The sequence below is a fragment of the Prionailurus viverrinus genome, chromosome B4 (assembly GCF_022837055.1).
Source record: "Prionailurus viverrinus isolate Anna chromosome B4, UM_Priviv_1.0, whole genome shotgun sequence".
Lineage (NCBI taxonomy): Eukaryota > Metazoa > Chordata > Mammalia > Carnivora > Felidae > Prionailurus > Prionailurus viverrinus.
In genome coordinates, this window is record NC_062567.1 from 96,438,236 (window position 1) to 96,463,859 (window position 25,624).

At 41.9% G+C, this 25,624-nt stretch overlaps 1 protein-coding gene and 1 pseudogene across 6 annotated transcripts in view; both read left to right on the top strand.

Annotated features, from left to right (window-relative positions):
* The first annotated feature begins 346 nt into the window (after window positions 1–346).
* The window catches only part of GLIPR1 (GLI pathogenesis related 1), a 29,811-nt gene continuing 4,533 nt past the window's right edge, over window positions 347–25,624 (top strand). For 2 of the 6 annotated variants that reach the window (XM_047865572.1, XM_047865578.1), the window contains exons 1-5: window positions 347–448; window positions 1,246–1,394; window positions 10,586–10,864; window positions 12,057–12,302; window positions 21,286–21,395. In XM_047865572.1, the coding sequence (XP_047721528.1) occupies window positions 10,673–10,864; window positions 12,057–12,302; window positions 21,286–21,395 (548 nt within the window). In that variant the 5' untranslated portion in view covers window positions 347–448; window positions 1,246–1,394; window positions 10,586–10,672. Of the gene's footprint in view, window positions 449–1,245; window positions 1,395–2,221; window positions 2,367–7,510; window positions 7,614–9,731; window positions 9,800–10,585; window positions 10,865–12,056; window positions 12,303–21,285; window positions 21,396–25,624 lie in introns of all 6 variants that reach the window. The other 4 variants (XM_047865575.1, XM_047865573.1, XM_047865576.1 and 1 more) reach the window with 4 other exon arrangements.
* Window positions 12,309–16,423, top strand: LOC125169820 (transcription factor BTF3-like; annotated as a pseudogene).

Here is a 25,624-nt window from a genome sequence, read left to right on the forward strand (position 1 = left end):
CTCAGGGAGGCACAAAAGATATTTGTAAAGAGGGATTGTTATGCCCAGAATTCGTGATCCCCAAATGCCGCCAGGGAGCTGAGTCCGAGGCAAAAGCAAAAGAGCCTTTATTCGAGCTAGCTCGAGCTCAATCCACTACCTGCACCGACGCAGCGGTGAGATACCGGGGAGAGAGAGTGAGTTTCAAAAGCGCAAAGGTTTTATAGGGGTCTAGGGGCAGTTGGTGAGGTAATGGCTGTGGCCTCAGCTGATTGGCTGGGGAAGGGTCGGAGTCCTGTTACGCAGGTCGCTGGGCGTGTTTTGATTAGGAAGTGTGAACAGGTGAGCGGGAGGTTACTCAAGGGGAGGAGGCGTGGTCTAGGTGAAGGACACAGAACAAGATGGAGTCCGCCGGTGTAGGCCGCCCTTTCAGGATGAGGAGAAACAAAAACAGAAAGCAAAGATGATGGTAACAACTGTGGAGAAGATGATTGAAAGGAAAGGGGGAAATAGAGGAGGGGGGAGGGGGGAAGGGGGAATGACAAGGAAAACAAAGGCTAGAGAGATGTAACTTAAATAAATCTCCTTGCAGATTGCAGCCCACTGATAAACACCTGAAACATGTAGAGCATGACCTTCCTCGCGGCTGCCTTAGTGCCTCAATGTCGTTTTATTACCTAGGCTTACTAAAGGTCAAATAAGCTCGTGTCATCTCTGTTGCAATTTGTTAGCAAAAAGACTTAAAATGATGGCCAATTCTATTTATTTATATTGAGAGAGACAGGCAGCATGAGTGGGGGAGGAGCAGAGAGAAGGGGAGACAGAGAATCCCAAACAGGCTCCATGCTCTCAGCGTGTCAGGGAAATCAAAGAGCAATGTCCTGGGTTAGAAGATTACAGGGAACGCATTGCAAAGCAGAAAACTGCTTTTTGGCCTTGCTGAAAACAGCGGCCTTGCTTTGCTTATCTAGTTAGTGTATATCTACTTGTTAGTTAATGGATATCTATGGGTTAGGTCCTGCCTGTGTTCATAAATTCCTTAGACCATGTTATCTCATGGGATATTTTATCCTGCCTTGTTTTTCTGCACGCTTTCTATACATTCTTACTGGCACGTAGCCCACTGATGTATTGTGCAATGTTTCCCTAAAGGCAGACTCAATGAATACGGGAGCTTGGGAGCAGCTGGGGGAAACTTCCCTTAGCCTCCCTCTCACCTCTCTTGACTTGAATGGAGTTTTGAGTAGTCCTTTCTGCTCTCCTCAGCTTTGCTGGACAAAGCCGGAAGCCGAATCCACAACTGGTGACACTGACGCAATAGTGATAGACTTGAGAGGAAGATTTTCAGGAGGCAGAATGGACACATTCAGGCAAAGAAAGTGAAATTGTCCAGACTTCTGACAGACCACATCGCGGTAAGGGACAGCAGTACCCGCTTGGGATAGCTGCCAACGTGTCTAGTTTTCAATGAGAGTATTTTTCTCTTTCTCTACCATGGGCCAAAAAATGCCAAAGGAACAGCTATTATATTTAAAAACTTTACAGCAGCTTTTAAAGGCGGCTCATTGTATGGTTACAAAAGATCAATTAAGTAAATTGTTATGAGCAATAAGAGATGCCCGTTCCTGGTTCCTCAACCATGGTACAGTTGTTTTAGATCTATGGGAGTTAGTGGGAAAAAATCTAACAAGAAAACTTGAAAAAGGAGAGAAGCTTCCTGATTCCATTTTAGTGACCTGGAGTTTAGTCCGTACAGCATTATGTCACTTACGTGTATCTCCAGAGAAGGAACAAATTAAGAAAGAAAGCCTAACACCCACCTCTCCTACGACACCTCCTACTATGGATGATGACCCCTCCACCGCCCCTTCTGTGCCTACTCCTCCCATTCATTCATTCATTCATTCATTCATTTCCCTGGTTAATGACTATGATAATTGGAGCCAACTGTGGTTAGTGTACCTCAGGACAGGGACTTTAAGGAATATCTCCAAGCAGCTGCTGAAACCCCATTTGGTTCGGGGAAATTCCCTGTCTTCTCTGGCCTGACATGGATTGCCTAATTCCACTAGTTGATGGAAAACAAAACAAAACAAAACAAAACCTGGCGTCTGCTCCTCTGAGCTGACAGGCTTTAGGACCCAGAGACGTCTTTCTCTGCTCTCTGGGCATTTATCTGCTTCCAGGCTTCTTGGCCAAACCTCACTGACTCATCCTTCCCCTCCCCCTTCTGTTTCTGCAGCATCTGGGGTGCGGCCCCTGCATAACTGGTTCCTATCCCACCCTCAGTGCCTCAGGCACCACTAGTTCCTCCTCCTACCCTCCGTCCAGGAGCAAAGAGCACCCCCTTGGGCCCCCCCACTTCATATTCCCCACCAGCATTCCAGGTAAAAATTAACCATGGAGAACAAATTGTCTTAAGTGGACCCAAGTAAACCGTATTCAGTGTTTAAGATAATTTAAGTTTGTTGGGTTTTGATAGACCTGTTTATCAGCATTAAATATGGAATTTATTCTATCTAGGTTTGCTGAAAGTCAAATAAGCTTGTGTTATCTCTGTTGCAATTTCTTAGCAAAAGGATGACTTAAAATAATGGTTAATTTTGTCTGTCTCAGAGTTGTCATGGGTAATTGTGGAGATAGCTTTCAGTCCTTGGTAACCAGACATTAAAGTTTTGTTTGCACAATAAATGGGATTGAATTCATTGGCTATCTAATGAGATAAAAGGCTAAAGCACTGATGACCAGATGTAGGTTTGTGCTTTTGACTTATTGCAGAGAAACTAAGACTATTTGGGTCTGATAAACATGCTTCATACTTTATTAAAATTTTACTATGGAAAACCTGCATTACGCTCACTTGATAAACTTACCATCTGAAAAAGATTCTGATATAACAGTTCTCAATTGGTTACTGATGAAGTTTTGGGGTGATAATGGGGTGGTCTAGAGCCGAGAGTCAAGAAAGAATTCTTGAACACCTCTTTGATGCAAAAAGGTTATTTTATTAAAGCATGGGGACAGGACCCATGGGCAGGAAGAGCTGCACTGGGGTTTGACAGGTAATTCATTATATACCCTCAGGTTGGGAGGGGGTCAGGGATAGAGTAAGTCTGTACGGAATTTTGGAAGCAAGGTTTCCAGGACCTTGAGGGGCTAGCTGTTGCTAGGGAAACTCCACTAATTACAGTTTAATATCACCTTAGTTATGAGACCCTTCAGATGTATATCAGGGGACCATAAGCTTGGAGTATGATTGCCAGCATATATTTTGGGGCAGTTGAGATACAGGAAGTAGATTTACAGGATCCTCCCGTTTGGGACACTGTTAACCTAAGGTTCTCTTTTGCCCCCAGCAAAGTGTCATCATTGAGTCAGCTGAGCTCCTAGAGAGATGTCACTCTGACAGTTTCAAGGACTTGTGAATGGGCAGTAGGCAGTAAGGGAATTTAATTTTTCATTTACCTTAGTTTCTCACATCAGCATGGCAAGCACTTCAACCCATTTCCTTTGTTCTTGGGTAGCCAGGAATGTCAAAGGAATATCACACATATTACACCTGGGGCGGGGGGTGGGGGAGGGGAGTGTGTGTGCCAGGCTGTATTTTACCCTCAGCTTGCCCCACACTCCCTCATCAGTTACGAAGTTTTCATTGGAGACTAAGGTTTCTAAGAGCTAAAATTCTGCTAAGTGTACTAAAGACTGATGGAAATAAGGAAAGCAATTCCATATGTAGAAAAGTAGGAGATATGTAAGAAAGATTAAAGAATGGAAATACATTTTTTTGTTGAAGGTAAAAGAAAGTAATTTTGTCCTAAATGAGCCTGGTTGTTGGCAGAGAAATGGCTTGGGACAAAATCTGAATGCAAAGGAAAATTGTAGAAGGTTCGTGAAGGGAAATCTTTGGAAAGGAATTTTATTTTTTTTTTATTTATTTATTTATTTTTTTTATTTATGAAATTTATTGACAAATTGGTTTCCATACAACACCCAGTGCTCATCCCAAAAGGTGCCCTCCTCAATACCCATCACCCACCCTCTCCTCCCTCCCACCCCCCATCAACCCTCAGTTTGTTTGGAAAGGAATTTTATGTGTGGTCAGGATGGACTAACGTTGAAATGAATAGATTTTAAAAGTACACTGGTATAAGATTCAAATTCTGCTTTTCTCTGTGTTCAAGAGACTAAGTTTTCTTGGACTGTTGATCTGCTCTTGATAAGAAAATGTAAACAAAGTTGTTCGTTTTTTTTTCTCTTTTGTCTGCTGGGAAAACCAAAGCTTATGTTTTGTCTTTTTCAGGTCTTTATTTAGTTAAAACTTCTCAATGTTAAAGGAGCTAAGTTTTGCTAATAACCATATAACTCTATTGGACAAGCTATTATAGAATGTCCACATGCCACTTTAAAACAAATGCTTCACAGGTGCACCTGGGTGATTCGATCAGTTAAACGTTCAATTTCAGCTCAGGTCATGATCTCATGGTTTGTGGGTTCGAGCCCCATGTCTGTCTCTGTGCTGACAGCTAGGAGCCTATAGCCTGCTTTGGATTCTGTGTCTCCCTCTCTCTGACCCTCCTACGCTTACACTCTGTCTCTCCCTCTCTCTTTCTCTCAAAATAAATAAACATTAAATTAAAAAAAAAAAAAACTGCTTCACAAACAAAAAAGGGTGAAACTGCACAATGACCCCCCACCTTGGAATTCACTGTATAAAGCCTTACACACTCTAAATTTTTTAAATTGTGATTCCCATGGCCTCACAGCTGCTGAATGGCATTTTGCGCCACATCTCCTGGCTCAAGTATCAGAGCCTAAGTGCTACTTAAAGATACACGAGGCAATAATTCATGGAAAGGACCCTATGAACTGATAACATGGGGATGGGGACATGCATGTGTTCTCCCATCAGGACCGCACTGGGCACGTGCCCATCTGATCAAACCATACCATGATTTGGAAGGATCAGCCTTTCAACCCGCTTCCTCAGATGGCCGATTTGTCTTTGTAAGGGGAGACCATGCCCACAAACGACCAAGGCAAATGATGTCACCTGGGAACAACTTAAGAAGCTTGATCAACATGTCAGTGAGGTCATAGGCCGTGTCTGAGTGCCACCAACCCCAGAAAACAGGTTTTTAGCATATTTAGCTGTAGTTTCTCAAAACTCGGCTAACGTAATGATTTGCTGAATCTTTTTCTTTATCCGGACCACTACTGCTTTTTCATCACTGTATTGGGTTCATATCATAGACCCCCCCTTTCTTTCAGCTGTTTACATGGTGGGATGCAGATCGTCCACTAACCAGTAATGATTCTTTTTGGACTGGAGGCATCTGGCTTCTGCCAAAAGGCCCTCTTACTAAATGGAGAGATTGGTTAAAGCTGAATACTTCTGTTCCTTTTGTGTCCTTAATGAAGTTTTGGGATGATGGTAGGGTGGTCTGGAGCTGACGGCCAAGAAAGAATTCTTGAAGTCTTTGGTGCAAAAAGTGATTTTATTAAAGCACGGGGACAGGACCCGTGGGCAGAAGAGCTGCGTGGGGTCATGATGGGTAACTCATTACATACCCTCAGGTTGGGCGGGGGTCAGGGATAGAGTAAGTCTCTGAGGAATCTTGGAAGCAAGGTTTCCAGGACTTTGAGGGGCTAGCTGTTGCTAGGGAAACTCCATTTATTACTGTTTAGTAAAACCTCAGTCATGAGACCCTTCAGATGTGTATTGGGGGCCATAAGCTTGGAGTATGATTGCCAGCATCTATCTTGGGGCAGTTGAGATAAAGGAAGTTTCTAAAGGAATTTTTATATGTCAAAGTAGACTTACGGGATCCTGGATGTCAGGATAATGTTAAGCTAAGATTCCCTTTTACCCCTAGCAAGTGTCATCATTGAGGCAGCTGAGCTCCTAGAGGGAAGTCACTCTGCCAGTTTCAAGGACTTGTCAATGGGCTGTAGGCAGTAAAGAAATTTAATTTTTCATTTGTCTTAGTCTCCCACATCACCATGGCAAGTACTTAAACCTCTTTTCTCTGTTCTTGAGTAGCCAGGAGTGTCCAAGGAATATCACACATAATCCACCTAGGGGTGGATGGGGTGATGTTAGCCTGTGCTTTGCTGTCAGCTTGCCCCACATCATCATCACATTTCCCTCCTTTTTGTGTAACCTGGATGTTTGAAAACCTTCTGGATGTTTAAAAATCACAGCACAGATGTATCTTCACCACGTGCCTAAAACACAGGACCACAAGGCAAATTTGACATTCATTTCAGTAGCCTCCTTCGCTACATCCACCTCCACCAAGGAGTCTCATCCACTCCTCCCCACTGATCATTGCCACATAAAGAAGATATGGTCCCCTTGTGGCTCTTCAGTCATCTAGCAGCCCTGCCGGAACTCCCTTGCCCATAAAGAGGATTTTTTTCAAAATCTTACTCTCATTAACTAGGGTCCTAAAGGACACAACCTCAGTGGGCAAACCAATTGGGTTTTCAGAACCTCGCAACTTCTCCATCCTTTGCACTGATGGTGGACTTTCAGGGCCAACATTAAGAATTGAAAACAAGTTCACATAACCTGTGGCATCACAACTTACAGCGTCTTAGCCTTCCCGTTTTGTTATGCCATCTCCCTCACAGGCATTTTGCTAATAGTAATGGTACCTTTCATATGAATCTCACACAGATTGTCTCAGACAGCGTCGTGATCTGTACACCTCATCCCTATGTTTTCATAATTTCCACTAAGCCGGTTAATACAAGATTCGACAACCCATATTGTTTTTGAAGTACCTCCTCTGGCTTGGTACACAGCCTGTAGCAGCCATTATAACATCACCAAACTTTCTGTCTTGCCTATGTTTATCTTAAAAGGATAGCCTCAAATTTGGTTGCCGGTAAATCTAACAGGGCCCTGGGAAGGGTGCAACGGTATTGCTGAATTAGCCCAAGCCATTTCTAAGTGGAGACCTAAAAGATTTGTTGGATGGCTCATTGCCTTCCTTATCTCATCGGTTGTCATCTTAACCATAGCCTCTGTTGCCGAGGTCTCCCTGACAAAGTTTATCCACAATGCTAAAGTAGTCAATCACGTAATGACTGACATCACCAAGGCAATGACTACTCAAAGGCAGGTTGCTAACAGTATTAGGCAGAGACAACAAGCTGCTGAAGTAGCTCTCGAATGCATGGGGGACCACCAACAGGCACTTGTTGATCATCAAAGTATACAATGTGACCAGCGACATGACAAAATTTGTGTCACTCCCTTACAATATAATATGTCTCAACACTCCTGGGAGTTAGTGAAAAAACACCTGCAAGGAGCTTCTTCCCCCAATTTACAATCTGAGATTAATGCTCTGTCTTCCCAGCTGCATCAAAACCATTAGATATTCAACAGGAAACACAGATACAAGTTGAACAGGAGTTATCTGACAATGTGAAATGGTTAAATCCAACCAACTGGTTCCATGACCTCAATTTATTTGGATTATTGGAGCTCTCCGCTTATTAATCTTTTTTGTCTTTCTCATAGCCCTGTGAATGATCTACACCTTAGTGGCCTCCTCATGACATCGTGAACAATGACTGGTTACCCTCCTCAACTTCCATTTGTTTGAGGCCTCTTCAAACAAAAAGTACAGGGATACTCGATAATCCTTTAGCATTTTATCTATGCAAGCCTTTATCAGCAGTGTATATGAGTTAATTTGTGTACGGTTATAAAGATCCCATGGTTCTCCAAAATAAAAATAGTTCTAGGATGTTTTTTTTTCCGATTACTATATGCTTACTGTAAAAAAAAAAAAATTCCACAATAAAGAAGAGGAGGGAAGTAAAGAAAAAATCTAAACTGCCACCATTCAGAGAGATTAACACTGAAAACAAGTTTCTTTCTTAACACACATGCGTACTTTTCAAGGACACCATGGCAAAGACCAGGGTAAGAACAGGAAAGACTCAGCCAAGTTGTAAGCCTTCTTGAAAAGAAGCAGAGGCTTGCATTTGCTCCTTGCTAAAAGTTCCTGTTCTGAGCAAACCCTCTTCTGTGGGCTTTTGTTGTGGAGACCTTTCTGTTTGTGGAAATTAAGAAGTGTTGAGGGTTGTAGCTCAGAAGAGCTAATTTGCCTGGCATAATAATGTAAAAAGAGTCTCTAAGGGCAGACATTCCCTTTTGCTTGTTATTTTCAAGAAATTAGAGAAAAAATTGATTAGTTCTTTCCAATACCAAGATAATGTTGCTTATTCTTGGGAGTTGTATGTGTGCAATGGGGATTGCTCAAGCAATCACAAAATGTCACTAAATTTCCTTGTTTGCAAGGTCGCATTTTTCTTGTTCTGGTGTTCAAAACTCAGACAATCTAGCTCACAGAGACTCAGAAGAAGGTGGGAAGCAGTCCCAGGCCTGCATCTCACCTCAAGCTGCAGGAATGTCTCACTGTTGACTACCTTGATCAAAAGGTTACCTCTGAGCCCTAGACAAGAAGTCTTAGGTCAATATAATGGAAAGAAATGCTGGTACCAATTAGGCAGCCTGGACACAATTGAGATTATTTATGAGTATTTTGTGAGGTTATCGGGGGTGGGCAATACATTCACCTCAGAGTTCTATAATGTTTCCTTTTAAGAGTTTCCATCAAAAATAATCACCCCCAAACCTGTTCCATTCTCCACATCTCTTAGTTTTCTAAAACACTATTGTTTCTAAAACCAGATCACACCCCAACTACAGCTAAAAAAACAAACAAAAACACCCTTCTATAACTTCTCATTCGATTCGTGATAAAATCCAAATCATTGGCAGAAGCCAGAAAGTTCTCCCTGATCTGCCTCTTATTGCTGTCTCTGTCGTGAAAGCACTATTTGGATTCTAAATTCCATGAGAACCAGGTATCTTGTTTCCTACCAGCCATACTTGAAGACCATCTCTGTAGAGAGAGAGACAACGTGCAGTGTCTCTTTCTCTATTTTGTTTCCAACTTCACAGCTGGGTATGAGACAGAGAAGCTGAAGAGACCCCATGGGGAAAAAAACAAAAAAAGCCATTTTTTTTTCCTTTGCTTCTTTTCCAGTTTCTATTCTTGCTAGGACCTGCACCCACATTCTACTCTACACATGCCTTGTAATGCAAATAGCCTATGTTCTCCTTTGTTTTTTTAAAGTAGGCTCTATGCCCAACGTGAGACTTGAACTCAAAACCCTGAGATCAATAGTCATATTCACTACAGACTGAGCCATCCAGGCTACATATGTCTTCCTTGTAAGGGACAAAGAGAGAATAATATGTTTGGAGTCTCCCAGCACAATAAATCTAAGGAGTGATGAGGCAGGATCATCATAAACATTCTCTAAGACTACTGACTCCAAACACCTTGGTGCCAAGACCCATGACTTCAGGGAATGAGTGACTCATAAAGGACACCCGGACTCCGTCCTGGTTCTGACCAGTTCCTAGATGCCTAAGAGGACACATGTACCTGACCATAATTGACAGTAAAAACCCCAGACCCCAAGCAAAGATGAGACTCATGCTCTTTTCCTTTCCTGGATACTCTGTCCGAATCTCTCTCTCTCCATATATCTATCTATCTTCAATAAACTCTACTTTCACCTCCTGCTGGCCCACATCTGATGTCCACCTTTCTCAAGCCAAGAACCCTCTGGGTCCTTGGACCCAGCCTGCCTGCAGCAGATATATGGTTCCTATTCTCCAATTCCCTTCACTTCCTTATTTTTTTTTTTCACTTCAACACCAGTCTGATTCCAGCTCAGCAAAGACCTCACTGCTGTTGTAGGAAGCCATTTCAACCCGTGTCAGAATGGGGTAAGCATCCTCTATAAGTCCTCAGCCCCTGGTGCTTCCCTCCACCCAGACCTTCAACTGTCCCTGGGCTTGTCACCACCCCACAGCTCCTGCTTCTCTCAGCTTCTAGAGGGCAGCGTGTTTATCTCCTATTATTAAACTGAATACCCAGTGCAGACATTTAATATGTGTTAATATATTGGCTAGTTCATTAGATCCTCCCAAATCCTCTCTGGTTAAGGGGCTAGAAAAAGTTTTATTTGCTTCATTCAGTAAATAGGCAGCTGCAATTAGTGAGGAACAGAACTTAAACTAAAATCTGAAATTGAGACCAGTGCTCTCTCTACTATTCTCTCTCTCTGCCCTCTCTTTGCCATGGTTACACACACACACACACACACACACACACACACACACACCACTGTGAATGAATTCTAGGTCAAGTTAAGATGTTAGCCAGATATTCCAACCACTGTGCTGATATGACTCTAAACAAGTTTGAAAAGCATTTTGCAAGACATTTATGGAAGTAAGAGATATGTTTTTATTTAACCACCAGAACCTCCATAAAAATTGAGACTGTTATTTCTGGAGATTCCAGAATTTCCTTTGAAAGTATCCCCCCCCTAACTCGAAAGAAAGTCTGATGCAGCCTCGTAAATATCTATGTTGTAATAGGTGCTGTGTCACTGAGAACCACTGAAACGGCAGGGTTAAGAGCACAAAAGTGGCGGCAAACCATATATGGTGAAACCCATTTCTTTAAACTTGTGATGAACTCAAGTTCTGCTTTCCATTTTCTCAAAGCTGAAATCAGCCACGCTTTGTCAAACTGAGAGAGGCACACGCATTCAGAACCTTCACTGGCTCCGGTTTCCAGCCTCCGAGGGCTCCATGCCAGACAGACTGAGCATGCGGGCCACACTTGCCATGACAGCCTGGATGGTTTCCTTAGTTTCCAGCTATGAAAACACAGCAATTAGTTTGCCAGGTATCGAAAATGAAGATTTCATCAAAGACTGTGTTCGATTTCATAACAAGTTCCGATCAGAAGTGAATCCAACAGCCAGTGATATGCTATACATGGTAAGGAAAATATCAGTATTCGTGATAGAAGTAAGCTAACGTGTGTTGATTTTAGAGGTCAGTCCTTGCTAATCCTAAATGCCTTTTTGTTCCATTGTGATTAACGTGTGCAGTAAATTCACAATCCGTGATCAAAACGAATCCGGTTTAGCTCTGTTGACTCATCTTTTCTAAGCAAGCTCAGCAAGTACATTTTACTCCTTTTAAATGCTTCCTTTCCTCTGGTCAGAAGATGTTACTTTTTTTTTTTTTTTTTTTTTTTTTTTTGTCCTTTTCTTCCCTGTTAATTTTTTGAGGGCTTCTTTGTTTATTTATCTCTAAGTTTACTTTTCTGTTGTTGCTGGCAGAGCATATTGACTTTCTCTGGAAGGCAGCATGGCATCTCAGGAAAGGATAGGATTTTGAATCAGTCAGGCATGGGTTTGAATGCCAGCTCTGTGGCTGTGAGCTGGTTTTTAATCTTTCTGAGCTCCTCAGGATAGGGGCTGTTGTGTTTATTAAATTATATACACCATGTGAAACACAGCCTTAAGTATTCTGCAGATAACAGGCCCTCAGTGAAATGCTGATCTGTGTCCCTCATTTAGATTCTAAATTCCACAAAACAAGATCATCAAGTTTCCCAGTGGCCTTATTCAACACTGGGAGACCACACGTACAGGAAGGACCCTTCTCTATTCAGTCATCGCCATTATCATGCCTCATTCCCCCCTTCAAATTCTCACTTTGCTCATTCCAGTTACATTTTTTGGTAACAGTTTTCATTCTTTTTGAAAGAAGCTTTATTCAGGAGGCTGGCCACCTGATGAGAAGGCAGACTCTGGTCCAAAAGCCAGCTCCACGGTTTCTGCCTAGCCAAGAAGGCTTTAAAGGGACTGGGCGTGGTTAATTAGGGAGGGGGTGCGGTGGCCTGTAACGTTTCCTGATTCGGGGTAGGTTCAGCGGTGCCTCTTTACAGCTTTCAGTGCCTGGCGGTTGAGCAAGAGGTCTAATTCCTGTCTGTGATGGGTGAGGGCTTTCTGTTCTCTCATTAACTGTATGATGCCACATAACCCTCTGGTCATCAGTTCCTCATCTTCCAGTGTCTGTACTGATCCCTCTCCAAATCTTTTTCCTCATTGTAATTGAAAGATCTTTACAAAACCCAATTTTCATTCTCGACCCTCCTACTGTTTAACGTTTCTTTTTGCAGACTTGGGACCCAGCACTAGCGCGAGTTGCACAAACATGGGCAAGAAACTGTCAGTTTGTACACAACGTTCAGCTGCATTCAAGCTACAAGCTGCATCCAAATTTCTCCTCTCTGGGAGAAAACATCTGGGCTGGGTCTCTATCCCTGTTTTCTGCATCTTCAGCCATCACAAACTGGTACGAAGAAGTTCAATACTATGACTTCAGGACTCAGAAATGCACCAAAGTCTGTGGCCATTACACTCAGGTAAGTATCTGCCTGCTCCGTATTCTCTTGAAACTATCTCTTCAAAGGCAAAGAGAAAACTGGAATCTGGTGTTAAGAAAATATAGAGTAAGCTGGTGTGCCTGTACATGTCAGAGAGTAGAGCTTACAAGCTTACCTAAAAAAATAAAAAAATGGAGCAGAGTTCAATAGCAGAGGCGGTGGTGCTTGAAGAGGTTAGTTATGTGTTTAAACGCAAAAGGTGAGGCTCACCAATCTGGACAGACTTTGAGTATTTTGGTAACAGCTGCCTGCCTGGGGCACTTTGTTCCATTTGTGAGCAATCAGAGGACTTTATGAGTGAATGGATTTTCAGGTATGCGTCCTCTATAAAATTTGAGGCAGTTGATTGGGGTCTATAAAATTGGGAGAAACAAGCCTCTCAGACAGAAGCATCAATTCCATAGCCTCCTATTCCTTCAAACATGAACCGAGAGCCTGTGATGGGTCACACAAGGAAGAGAAAAACAATGGTGAGGCCAACATGTAAACTTGTGTAAACCATTCTGTGGCTATTCTGCCCCCATTGAGATTTTTTTTTTTTTTTTTTTTTTTTTTTTTTAACTCAGGTTGGTTTGGTTTCCTAACCCTAAGGCATGTTTGCAGCGTGACGTCAACAAGTCCCTAGGGTAGCATGTCTATTGTCTTACTATCCTGCCTCCTGATTCTGGTCACATTTCATTTATTTACTTTTCTTCCTGGCAGTCCTTGTCAAGCCAATAAGTAAGGGTGCTGAACCTATGTCTGACTGCTTCTTATATACAAAAATTCGCTGAAGTGAGGTATGAGGGTACAAACATTTCTAACAAGGCAGTTAACTTGGAATAATAGGTGTTTTTAAAGAGCAAAATGTTGTTGGAAAAAGTCTCAGGGCAGCTCAGCCTCATAGAGCCTCTGATCGCTCTGGTGTTGTTACAGGTGAAACAAGTTTGGCACAGATATTTACTATCATGATGTGAGGGGAAGGGCGGATTTCAGTGAAATTTTCATCTCTAGATTATTATAGGCAAGAATGAGCTATCAAACCACCAGCAATATTGGTCCCTTTCTTGAAAATATGAGTTAGGTTTCCCCTAGACTTATCCCATAAACAATTAATCTTGGCTTATGTTTACAAACAATTTTAACCAGAAAAGTGATTCCATCAGAATCCCACAAGTCCTAGAAGGCAAGAAAGCTAAATCCAGTTTGCCCACAAGCGGCACTGGTACCATTAACCATTGCAATGTTTAAATTTTTTTTTAAGTTTATTTATCTATTTTGAGAGAGAGACAGCATGAGCAGGGGAGGGGTAGAGAGAGAGAGAATCCCAAGCAGGCTCCACACTGTCAGCACAGCCTGATAGGGGCCTTAAACCCATGAAACCGTGAGATCATGATCTGACCTGAGATAAAGAGTCGAACACTTAACCGACTGAGCCACCCAGGCGCCCCAACATTGCACTGTTTAAGTCTCCAAAAATAATTGTCAGTTTGAGGGTACGGGCTGTCATTCAGTGTTTAAGGTTCTATCATATGCCAGGCACTGTGTAAGGTGCTCACTGATCATATGTCTTAGTGCAGATTCCTGCAAAACAGAGCCTGGAACAATAGCTTATGTCCTACTGCTTTATTTTTTTAATGTTTATTTATTTTGAGACAGAAAGCACACAAGTGGGGGGTGGGGCAGAGAGGGGGGGAGAGAAAATCCCAAGCAGGGTCTCTCCTGTCAGCACAGAGACCCGTGTGGGGCTCTACTCATGAATTAAGAGACGGTGACCTGAGCCAAAATCAAGAGCGGGATGCTTAACCAACTGGGCCACCCAGGTGCCCCAGTCCTAACACTTAATTGAGGAGTACAATCACCAAGAAGTAAAAGTGAGGAGAAATGGGGTGGTGCAAGGAATGAGGGACACAGATAGCAATGACCCCTGACCTTTAGGAATTGACCTTCTTTGGGGAGAGACCAATGTGTAAGTGGCTGTAATACAATGCATTGTTGGTGTAATTTGGAGAAACTGACAAGTTGCTATGTGAGCAAAGAGGGCAGAGCAACTTATCTGGCCAAAGGGAGGTATGGAGACATAGGAGTTATTCACACAGCAGGAGCCATATCACTTGGTTCTTGAAAACTAATGGAGAGCTTATCAAATGAAAAAGAAAAGGAGAAGAACTCCAGGCAAAACTGAAAAGGGGTACAAGGTAGACAGAGTGTACAAATGAGCCTTGTACTTCAGAAGCATGGCTAGTAGCTCACCACAACAAATATGCAAAGATCTAAAGACTGTCATATCGGCCACAGACTCCTGAACCATGCAGTTAAGACACTCCATGTCCATCCTTTCAGGGACTCAAAACAAGAGGAGGAAACTTGATTTTACATCCGTCACATAGACCTGAGATTTCAGAGATGGCCCTCCCCAAATTAGCTGGGCTTATTTGTAAATGTTCCCTTTCCATATAGGACAAAAAAAGGAGAGCTAACATTTCAGATATGAGAAAATTCATTTCCTTACATACAGGTATCAGAGCCCAAGCTGAGTGATCCCTAATCTGCTCTCGCAAAGAGACCACTACATTCTACCCCCAATTCTGAAAAGCAAGCCTTTTCCTGGAGAGGAAGTCCAGGGACCCGCTGGGTCTGACATAATGCATCCACAGCAACCATTTTTTAAAAAAAATATTTATTTATTTTTGAGAGACAGAGTGCAAGCAGGGGAGGGGCAGAAAGAGAGGGAGACACAGAATCCGAAGCAGGCTCCAGGGCCTAAGCTGTCAGCACAGAGCCAAATGGGAGGCTGGAACCCACGAACCATGAGATCACAACCAGAGGTTTAACCAACTGAGCCATCTAGGTGCCCCCGCAACAACCACTTTTAAGTGAGTGTGGTACTCAGCTCTCCGTGGTTAAAGAAACCATTCAAATCTTATCACAAACCTGTCAGAGAACCACTATCATCCATAGATGAGACAACAGGCTCAGAGAAGTTAGGAAGTTGTTTTCCCACATCTTACGTGCCCACTTGTGTAGACCTAACCTCAGCTGGTCCACCTTAGACCTCCTGAAAACAAACCCTAGTCCCCCTGCATGGTCCCATTTCTGCTCCAACAAGATGAGAGAAACTATCATGAACCAGGAGAAACAAGTCAAACTAAAAGCATAAATATGCATTGGTGGGAAAGGAACTGTCCACCTAAAGAAGAAGGTGATTCTGGGGTGCCTGAATGGCTCAGTCTGTCTACAGCTCAGGTCATGATCTCAGTTCGTGAGATGGAGCCCCACTTGGGGCTCTGTGCTGTCAGCACAGAGCCTGCATGGGATCCTCTGTCTCCCTCTCTCTGCTCCTCTCCCCCCACTTCAAAAATAAATAAACATTAAAAAAAGAGAAGAAGGTGGTTCATAGAACCGCTACAGCAGATGATAAAAAACTTCAGTTCTCCTTAAAGAAGTTAGGGTTGAATGCTATCTCCGGTATTGAAGAAGTGAATATGTTCACAAACCAAGGAATGGCGATCCACTTCCACGAGCCTAAAGCTCAGGCATCTGGGGCAGTAAACACTTTCACATTCCAGGCCATACTGAGACCAAGCAGCTGACAGAAATTCTGCCCAGTATCTTAAACCAACTTGGTGCAGTCTGGCTAGTTTGGGAAGACCAGCTGAAGCTCTGCCCACACAGTCCGTGGACAGAAAAGCACCACTCGCTACCGGAGAGGAGGAGGAGAATGAAATTCTAGATCTTGTGGAGAATTTTGATGAAGCTTCCAAGAAGGAAGCAAACTGAACAGAGTCAACTTCTGAAGACAGAGCTTGAAGAAGTTACTGGGAGCTGCTATTTTGTACTATGACTGCTTTTTAGAATTCTGTTCATGGATCTGATAAAATCTAGATCTCTAATATTTTTAAGCCCAAGCTCCTTGGACAGCATAGCGTTTTTTAGTTTTTGCTTATACACAATTCATTCTTTGCAGCTAATTAAGCTGAAGAGGCCTGAGAATAAAGTTTGAAACAAGGTTAATAAAGTTTTTTTGCCAGGGTGCTTGGGTGGCTCAGTCGGTTGGGCGTCCGACTTCAGCTCAGGTCATGATCTCACAGTCTGTAAGTTTGAGCCCCGCGTCGAGCTCTGTGCTGACAGCTCAGAGCCTGGAGCTTGTTTCGGAGTCTGTCTCTCTCTCTCTCTCTCTCTCTCTGACCCTCCCCTGTTGATGCTCTGTCTCTCTCTGTCTCAAAAATAAACATTAAAAATAAAGGGGTTTTTTTTTGCCTAGTTAAAAAAAAAAAAAAAAGAAGAAGAAAGATTTGTTTGCCCAGTGTCACAAAACTAATAAGAGGAAGAGCTGGGATCCAGATATCGGGTATGTTGTAAGGATTAAGTAATGGAATGTTTGTAAGTTATAATAAAGTGCTGCTACTTAGGCATTAAACAAAGGTTAGATCTCCTCCATGAGCTGGTTTTCCGCCAATTATATAGGAAGAACACTTTGACAGCTTGGTTAAAGATGCCTTTACGTTAAAATTTGATGTTTTCATCCTTGTAAGAAATCTTACTGGGAGATTCAAGACTACTCAGTTGCCATTGTAAATTCTTGCTAGAAATTACCTCAAGTGGCTATTATAATAGCCCACTTATCCTCATCTTCTATTAATAAAAAACAAGCTATTTTCAGATTTTGGCTGGTGAGGGGTGATTGTACAGAGTAAAGATAATAGATTTAGATCCTATCATTATCTCCTAAAGATGTGATATTTCTTGACACATGAGGTCCACACTTTAGCTTTGTCTTCACTAGAGATAGATTCGCACTAAGAATTTTGGTATATTAATATCGGAGATTAGATATTTTATTGCTGGCAGCTCACCTTTATAACATTTGGTAACAGAATGGTTTGACTTAAGTGTATGGGCGGGGCAGCAGTTTAGATGTGGTAGTGCTGAGAATGACCACTAGATGGCACCATTGATCGCATTTTTGGTTGTATCCCCACCTCCCCCACCAACTGCTAGCCGCTTATTTTTACACTGTTACAGACCAATAAAGTGGGACATGTTTCACAGTTTCTCTACCTGGTTTTATATATGTTGCAGCGTTACCAGACTCCTGATAATAGTGCCTGATAATGAGTCGGATGGACTCATACTGAGACTTGAAAGATGGTGGGAAGGGGGTGTTAACTCCAAAGGAGAGACATACCTGCCCCTAGTAGGTTCCCCAGATGTGCCGTTTTCGTTAGAAAGGCTTTTGTTAGAAAAGCAGGCTTTCCCTGCTTCTGCTAGAAGGGAAAACAGCATTTTGCTCAGGGCATGGATTGCCCTCATAGTACTTTGTGGTCAAGTAGAAGTACGTTCCAACTTCACCAATAAAAATAGAGGCAATACTTCTTTAGTGATGTGTTAAACATGATGTTGCACGTAAAGTGCTTAACATTACTTTGGCACCAAGTAAATTCCCAATAATCAGCAGTTCTCATTATTTTTTTATAATTAGGTTTTTTTTTTTTTTACCATATTAGAAGAAATGAAAGCACACATTAGGAATATGCCTGAAACGAGAGTTTTCAAAGATTTTAAAACAAGAAAATTAGTAGAGAATAAAACATGAACATTTGCTGACTGCTTGCCATGTGCCAGCAGCTGTTCTAAGCACTTTCTTACTATCCCCTTTAAAATGTCAAAATAAGCCTTAGAGTTGAGAGCGTTATCCTCACTAAATAGTCGAGGAAGCGAAGGGCAAGGTCGCACAGTGAGTGGCCAAGCTGGAATATGAACTCAGTCTTTGTGGCCCCAGAGCCCACAAGTTGCAGCCAGAATCTGAGTGTCCATACAGCCTTTAAAAAAATTTTTTTTAACGTTTTTTTTTTGTTGTTTGTTTTTTTATTTGAGAGACAGAGACAGAGTGCAAGCCGGGAGGGACAGAGAGAGAGGGAGACACAGAATCCAAAGCAGGCTCCAGGCTGTGAGCTGTCAGCACAGAGCCCATCGCGGGGCTCCAACTCACAGACCACGAGATCATGACCTGAGCCGAAGTCCGATTTTTTTTGTTTTTGTTTTTTTTAATGTTTATTTTTGAGAGAGAGGCAGAGTGCAAGTGGAAGAAGGGCAGAGAGAGGGAGACACAGAATCTGAAGCAGGGTCCAGGCCTTGAGCTGTCAGCACAGAGCCCGATGTGGGGGCTTGAACCCATGAACTGTGAGATCATGACCTGAGCTGAAGTCAGATGCTTAGCTGAGCCACCCAAGCGCCCTATCAATGTCCATAAAGCTTTTAACAAGTCTCTACCGACTTGAATGGATAACTAAACTGTGGGACATCCATGCAATCAAGAAGTGAACCCAACAGGATGAATGGGTCTCAAATACTTAATGCTCTGTGAAAGATGCCAGAGTGAAAAAAACCTTTTAAACTGACCCCATTTATATAAAATTCTGGGAAAAAGCAAAAGTAAAGAAACAGAACAGATTAGTGATTGTCAGGGGGTGGGGGTAGGAGCCAACCGCAAAGGAACACAAGGGAACTTTCTGGGGTGATGGAAATATTCTAGGTCTTGAATATGGCGGTGGCTACACAACTATGTTTTTATCAAAATTCATGGAACTGTACACCTAAAAAGGATGGATTTCATTGTGTTAATTACAACTTGACTTTAAAGGAGAAAACACCAATGAAAACAAAATGGTAACTAACATTGCATGCCCTTGGAAAAAAAGAGACTGGAAAAGAAAAGTAAAAGACAGTAAAACAAAAGAAACAGCATTAAAGGTGTGTGTGTGGGAAGCCCAAAGATATAGAATACTTGGAGAAAGTGCTCAAAGACCAAAGGATAAAAAATAAATATAAAATTATTGATAGTGGTGATAGTAAAAGGAATACAGACAACATTGCACCCAATTAGCATGCATATCAATCACCTGAGGAACTTGTTAAAATATAGATTTTGTTCTTTTTTAGGGCTAAATAATATTCCTATATATGTAATACATTTTCCTGAAGAAGAAATTCTGGTATTTGCAACAACATGGATGGACCTAGAGGGTATTAGGGTAGTGAAATAAGTCAGGCCAAGAAAGGCAAATACCATATGGTCTCACATATATGTGGAATCCAAACAAGAAACAAACTCTTGAAAGACAGAAAAGACTACTGGTTGTTGGGATGGGGTGGGGAGACAAAATGAGTAAATGTGGTCAAAAGCTCAAACTTACAGTTATAAAATAACTAAGTCCTGGGGATGTAAAGTACAGCATGTCAACTATAGTTAACACTGTATATTTGAGTTACATTGAGTTAACATTGTATATTTGAGAGTTCCTAAGAGAGTAAATCTTAAAAGTTCTCATCACAAGAAAAAAAATTTGTAACTATATGGTGATGGATGTGTCAAATAACAAAAGTTCAACCAAGTAAATTTTAAAGATCTAATTGGTTTTATGAACTAATCCATGAATCAAGTAGCATCCCATCTAGCAAGTAGAGGGGAGCTCTAAAGGGCTATAGAAAGGGAAAGGTGTTTTTAAAATATATATATATATTTTTTTTTTGGGGGGGGGGGTCGGGGGCAGGGAAGAGAGTGAGGAGGAGAGAGACCCCCAAGCAGGCTTGCATCAGTGCAGAGCTCGACGTGGGGCTCGATCCCACAAACCGTGAGATCATGACCTGAGCCAAAATCAAGAGTTGGATGCTCAACTGACTGAGCCACCCCGGCACCCAAAGGAGTGCATTTAATTGCTGGCTTATCTCTAGTGTCTAGATACTAGCTCTTTAAACAGCTTTTTTCTTTAGGCTCCATTGACACCAAACACTTGGTTAAGACGAGCTATGTAATTTGCGGGGCCTAGTGCAAAATGAAAATGTAAAGTCCCTTGTTCAAAAGTCAGGGGGCAAATGCCACTAAATGTGGGAAAATAGGTGACAATGTTGAACTAAATCAAGTATGGAGTCTTCCCACTGTGGGGCCCCTCTCCCTGAAGAAGCTGGCTCTGTTCTTGGTTTTCCTCCTGTGCCACTCACCACCCTTTTTCCATCTAGCCTTGATCTAGATAATAATCTAGAGACGGTCACATTCAGCAGCAAAGTCACTCTGCACTTGGACGTTTAATTAGGCGTCTCAAAGGGAATGGGACTTGAACGGAAGCCCTGTCCATACTCCCACCCACCCTGCTCCTTCCCTTCCCCCATCTCAGTAAATGTTACTCAGGCCCCAAATGTTCCCTCTCACCTCACACTCAAGGCAAAAGCAAATCCTTTCAGCTGTACCTAGAGCTAAAGCATGAACTTGATGGAGTCCCAGGAACCTGCGACCACCACCCAAGTGTGGGTCACCGTCTTCTCTTGCTTGCACCCCTGGAACAGCCTCCCAAATGCCCTCCCTCTTTCTTCCCTTGCTCTTCTCAGTCCATTTACTTCATGACAACCAAGTGATCTTTCTGACGCAAAAAGGAGCCTGTGCTCACTTGCCTATGAGATTCCCCACGACCTGCCCCTCTGCCTCCTTCCTCAATGCCAATGACTCTCCCCACTCACTGGATCCCAGCTCTGCCTGCTTCTTTCCACCACTGTCAGCGCCGCGCCGTCCCACCTCAGGGCCTCTGTGCCACTGCTGTCTCCACACGGAAGGCTCTTCCTCCCACGTTGCGGTCTCCTGCGAGGTCATCCCCAGCGCTGCCCCCTGCAGGCCTCAGCTCCAAGGCCTCCTCCAGCGCCCCTTCTCTGGGCTCTCAGGATGGGCCCCTCACCCCAGCACTCTCTATTTTATTTTATTTCAAATGCCAAAATGATCTTAGTATCATTTATATGTTTATTTCACACACTCACACCCCAATAATAATTACAAGTCTTGTTTCTAACTGAGTTCTCAGCACCTAGGAGTCCCCTGGTAATAACTGCTCCACCTAAACAAGAGTGAACACACCTCACCACATTTATGAAGTCCTAATCATACTCCAATGTTCACTTTATTGTCTCTCTCTCTCGCTACAAATCCTTATTTCAGGTTGTGTGGGCGGCTAGTTACAAAGTGGGCTGTGCAGTACAGTATTGTTCCAGCGTTCATGGCACTGGTATTTCCCACGGAGCGCTTTTCATATGCAACTACGGACCAGGGTAAGTACCCAAATCGATTCTTCTAAGAAAAACTTCTTAAATCTTTTTTAGAAGTATTAATCTTCATTACAGAAAATTAGGATAATAAAGAAAGGGTAAAAAAGAAAATTAATATCCCCTTAATTCCTCTAACCCAGAGATCTACTCCATTAACATCTGGTACATTTAAAAATATATATATACATGTGTGTTTGTGGGTCTGTGTGCACCCCTTACAAATGCTATATAAATACACACGCAACATATATGTTTAGAGTGGCAACACTAAAATGTTTGCAGGGACATAGATTAATTGGAAATGGTAATAACACCACGGAATAGGAGGACTGATGTTACTCTATTGGTTTATTAAAAACTTGGCATGTTTTACAGAATTTTCAAAGCAAAAATAAATTGAGAATTAAATTTCTCAATTTATGTAATTTATTTCATTTACTTCTGAAAGTTTTGTTTTTGAAACGGATACAATTTTTCTCCCTTTGGAAAACAGAGTAGACCCATGATATGCCACCTACCACCTTTCTTTTCTTTTCTTTCTTTCTTTTTTTTTTTTTCTTACCATTTATTCATTTTTGAGAGATAGAGACAAAGCATGAGTGGGGAAGGGGCAGAGAGAGGGGGACACAGAATCCAAAGCAGGCTCCAGGCTCTGAGCTGTCAGCACAGAGCCCAACGCGGGCTGGAACTCTTGAACTGCCAGATCACGACCTGAGCCAAAGTCGGACACTCAATGCTCAACCGACTGAGCCACCCAGGCGACCCTCCCCCCACCTTTCTTTAAACTTCTATATGTATGCTTATGCATCATACACATTATTTAGAAAATGGATATCTTACTGGAAATGCACAGTTTCTACTTTTTACTTAAAATTATACCATGAGCATTTTCCACATCATTAAAATTTTAAACGTGATATCAATAATTATAAAAATGAGAGTACTGTTTCATGAAGATGATGCGAAAGGTGAAGAAGGAAGTCCTTGCCCCTCCCAAAGCCAAAGCAAAGGCTTTGAAGACCAAGAAAGTGGTGCTGAAAGACATTCACAGCACTTAAAAAAAGATCCACATGTCAGCTACCTTCCAATGGCCCAAGACACTGAGTCTCTGAATGCAGCCCAAATATCTTTGAATGAGTGCTCCCGAGAGAAACAAGCTTGACCACTATGTCATCATCAAGTTCCCCCAACTACCAAGTCGACCATGAAGAAAGTAGAAGACAAAACACTTGTGTTCATTGTGGTGCCACCAAGCATCAGATCAGACAGGCTGTGAAGAAGCTCTATGACATTGACATGACCAAGGTCAACATCCTGATCAGGCCCAATGGAGAGAAGGCATATGTTTGACTGGCTCCTATGATGCTTTGGATGTTCCCAACAAAATTGCGATCATGTAATCTGAATCCAGCTGGTTAAATATAAATATAAATTTTTTCACCATAAAAAAAAATGAGAGTAATACTGATAAACTATTTACCATATGTTAAGCACTTTTCTAAGTGCTTCATACATATTAACTTACTTAATCTTCATGAAAAGTCTTGAGATGGGTCCTGTTACCACCCCTGTTTGGCAGATAAGAACACTGAGGCACTGATGGACTGAGTAGTCTACCAGGGTTCCACAGCTGGTGACACTATGTCATAGTGTCTGTGGACTGGACATAGTGTCTTTGTTACTGGACTGTGACCTGGGCTGTCTGGCTTCTGAGTCTGTGCTTTAGATGGTCACATGACAGCTCATCCTATTGAAGAAGTTAGATTGTTCTCTGCATTTTCTTTTAATATTAGATGAACAACCTTGAATATAAGTCTTCAGTCACATCTATTTCCCTACAATTTCTAGAAATAGTATACTAAGTAAAAGGTGTGAACATCTTTATGTTTTTAAAAGTGCTTATGGCCAAATTATTCTACACTATTATTATATCAATTTATACTTCTTCATTAGTACTGAATATTATAATTTTTTAGTATTTTCTAATTTGAAAGAAACTGTTATTTTATGTTTCTTTTGCATCTCTTTGACCACTGGTGATTATAAATTTTCACCCGATTGCCTATTTACATTCCTTCTTTTGTGAACCATATGGTCTGCTCATTTTTCTACCAGAGTGATTTTCTTAATGATTTATAGTAGTTTATATTTTAAAGCCATATTTTATATGGCTTTAACTCTTTGCCATATATACACCAATCTTTTTCTTTAATTTGTTGCCCTAGAATTATGTTTGGATTTTACCAATCTTTGGGATTCCAGAAGATTTGTTAGAGGAATCCTCTCTTTCTTTCCCTGAAGTAATGTTCTGAAGAAACTTTGGATAGTCTGATTGAGTGTAGGTGGGGTAAAAGGATTAAAAGCAGGTGTCATTCAGAAGAGAATAGCTTTGACCTAAAATCCCTAAGTCAAAAAACAAGGAAAACCTAGGAAAAACTAGCCAAATCCATTAAATCAATCAGTGGTGACTCTTCATGACATTTATATAGCTTAATGGTTACGATACAGGGTCTTGAGAACCCACCACCTTGGTTCACTTGACCTTGGACAAGTTACTTAACCTCTCTGAATCTGTTTCCTCTGTAAAAAATCGGGATAATAATAGCACCAGCTACTTATCAAGTAGCTATGAAAATTAAACAAGAAAGTTATGTAAAACACCAACTATATCTAATACCTGGCAATGGTATTACATTATTTGAGATTATTAGAGAAGTATTCATAGTTACTATTGTTGTTATAATAAAAAGGCACAAATGGAAATCCTCCTGGTTTAGCCTGACTATTTGCCTTTTAGTGTTATAAACAAGAAGTTGTAAAGCTTATAACCAGTTTTAATGCTTCTATAGAGTTAACATTTATTCATACAAATAAGTGGATTCATACAATCATCCAACAAATATTTGTTTACTGAGATGCAAAGGAGAACCAGCCAGACACAGTCCCTGCTTTTATGGAATTTCTATTTCTATGGAATATCTATGGGGCAGATAGACAATAAACTGCATTATGATAGGAGTAATGAAGGAAATACAATATGATACTGTAATCAACACTATCAATTGGCAGGACCCTTTGTTGGATAAAATGATGTATTTAAGCACAGGCATGAAGATTAGAAAGGAACCAGACTCGTGAAGAACTTCAGGAACAGATGTCTGCTGCAGAAAACACCTGAAAAGCTTCTGTGGAAAGGATGCAAAAACAGGTCAGGGTGCTTGCATCACTGAATCAGATGAAACAGGGAAGGAGGCAGTTCAGCCCTTGCAAGGCAGTGTGGGCCATGGTAAATTTAACTTTATTCACATCCCAAGAGGAATCATCCAAGTATTTTCAGCAAGGGAGTGACAAGACCTGCCTTACATTTGGAGATCACTCTGAATGACATGTGGGAAATGGATTGGAGGGCATAAGGGAGGAGCACAGAGACCAGTTAGGGATGTCCTCATTATCTTCTGCCTTCTCAGCTTGTTTTCCTCCTTCCATGTACAAAAAGTCACATAATTAGCCCACATAATTCTAGGAAGTCCAGTATCCTCTCGATACTTCTGAGATTTCCTAAGAGTGGGGTGCAGGGTGCTTAATTCTCCAGTCACCTGTAACTCAATCTCTGGAGTCATTCATTGCCCAGACCGGTTTTGGCCCCTCCTCCTAGCTGCTTCGGGTCATTCTGATTTGCATTTTTCACATACACAACTCTCTCTTCAAGCCCCTGGGCCCCTCTGAGCAAGGCTATCTTGTGATTAGTGGGAGAAAGGATTACAGCACAGAAGAGGAAATGACAACCTTGACTATCTAGTATCTACAGGGTACGAATATACCCTTTGAGAACCCCTACTCATATTTATCTTTTTCTTTAAAGATCTCTCAGGGGGCCTGGCTGCTCAGTCAGTAGAGCATGTGACCCAGGGTCCTGAGTTAGGGTCCCATGTTGGCCAAAGAGATTACTCAAAAAAAAAAAAAAAAAAAAAAAAAAAAAGTCTTTTCCTCAGTCCCAGGGCCCCAACCCTTTCTCCCTCAGGCTGCCAGGGGAAACAGTAAAACTTCCTGCTTCTTTATGGACAGAATACATCAGGGCCCTTTGTGTCAGTTGTTTCTATCCAGACAAATCCAGGCCTTTCCAATAGCATGTTTCTCTCAGGATGAATTTCCCTAGAATTCACAACTGCTTTTTGTTTTTAGCCAGTTTTTGAAGTAGTAATTTCTCCCTCTGTATAGTTTTCACAATTCAA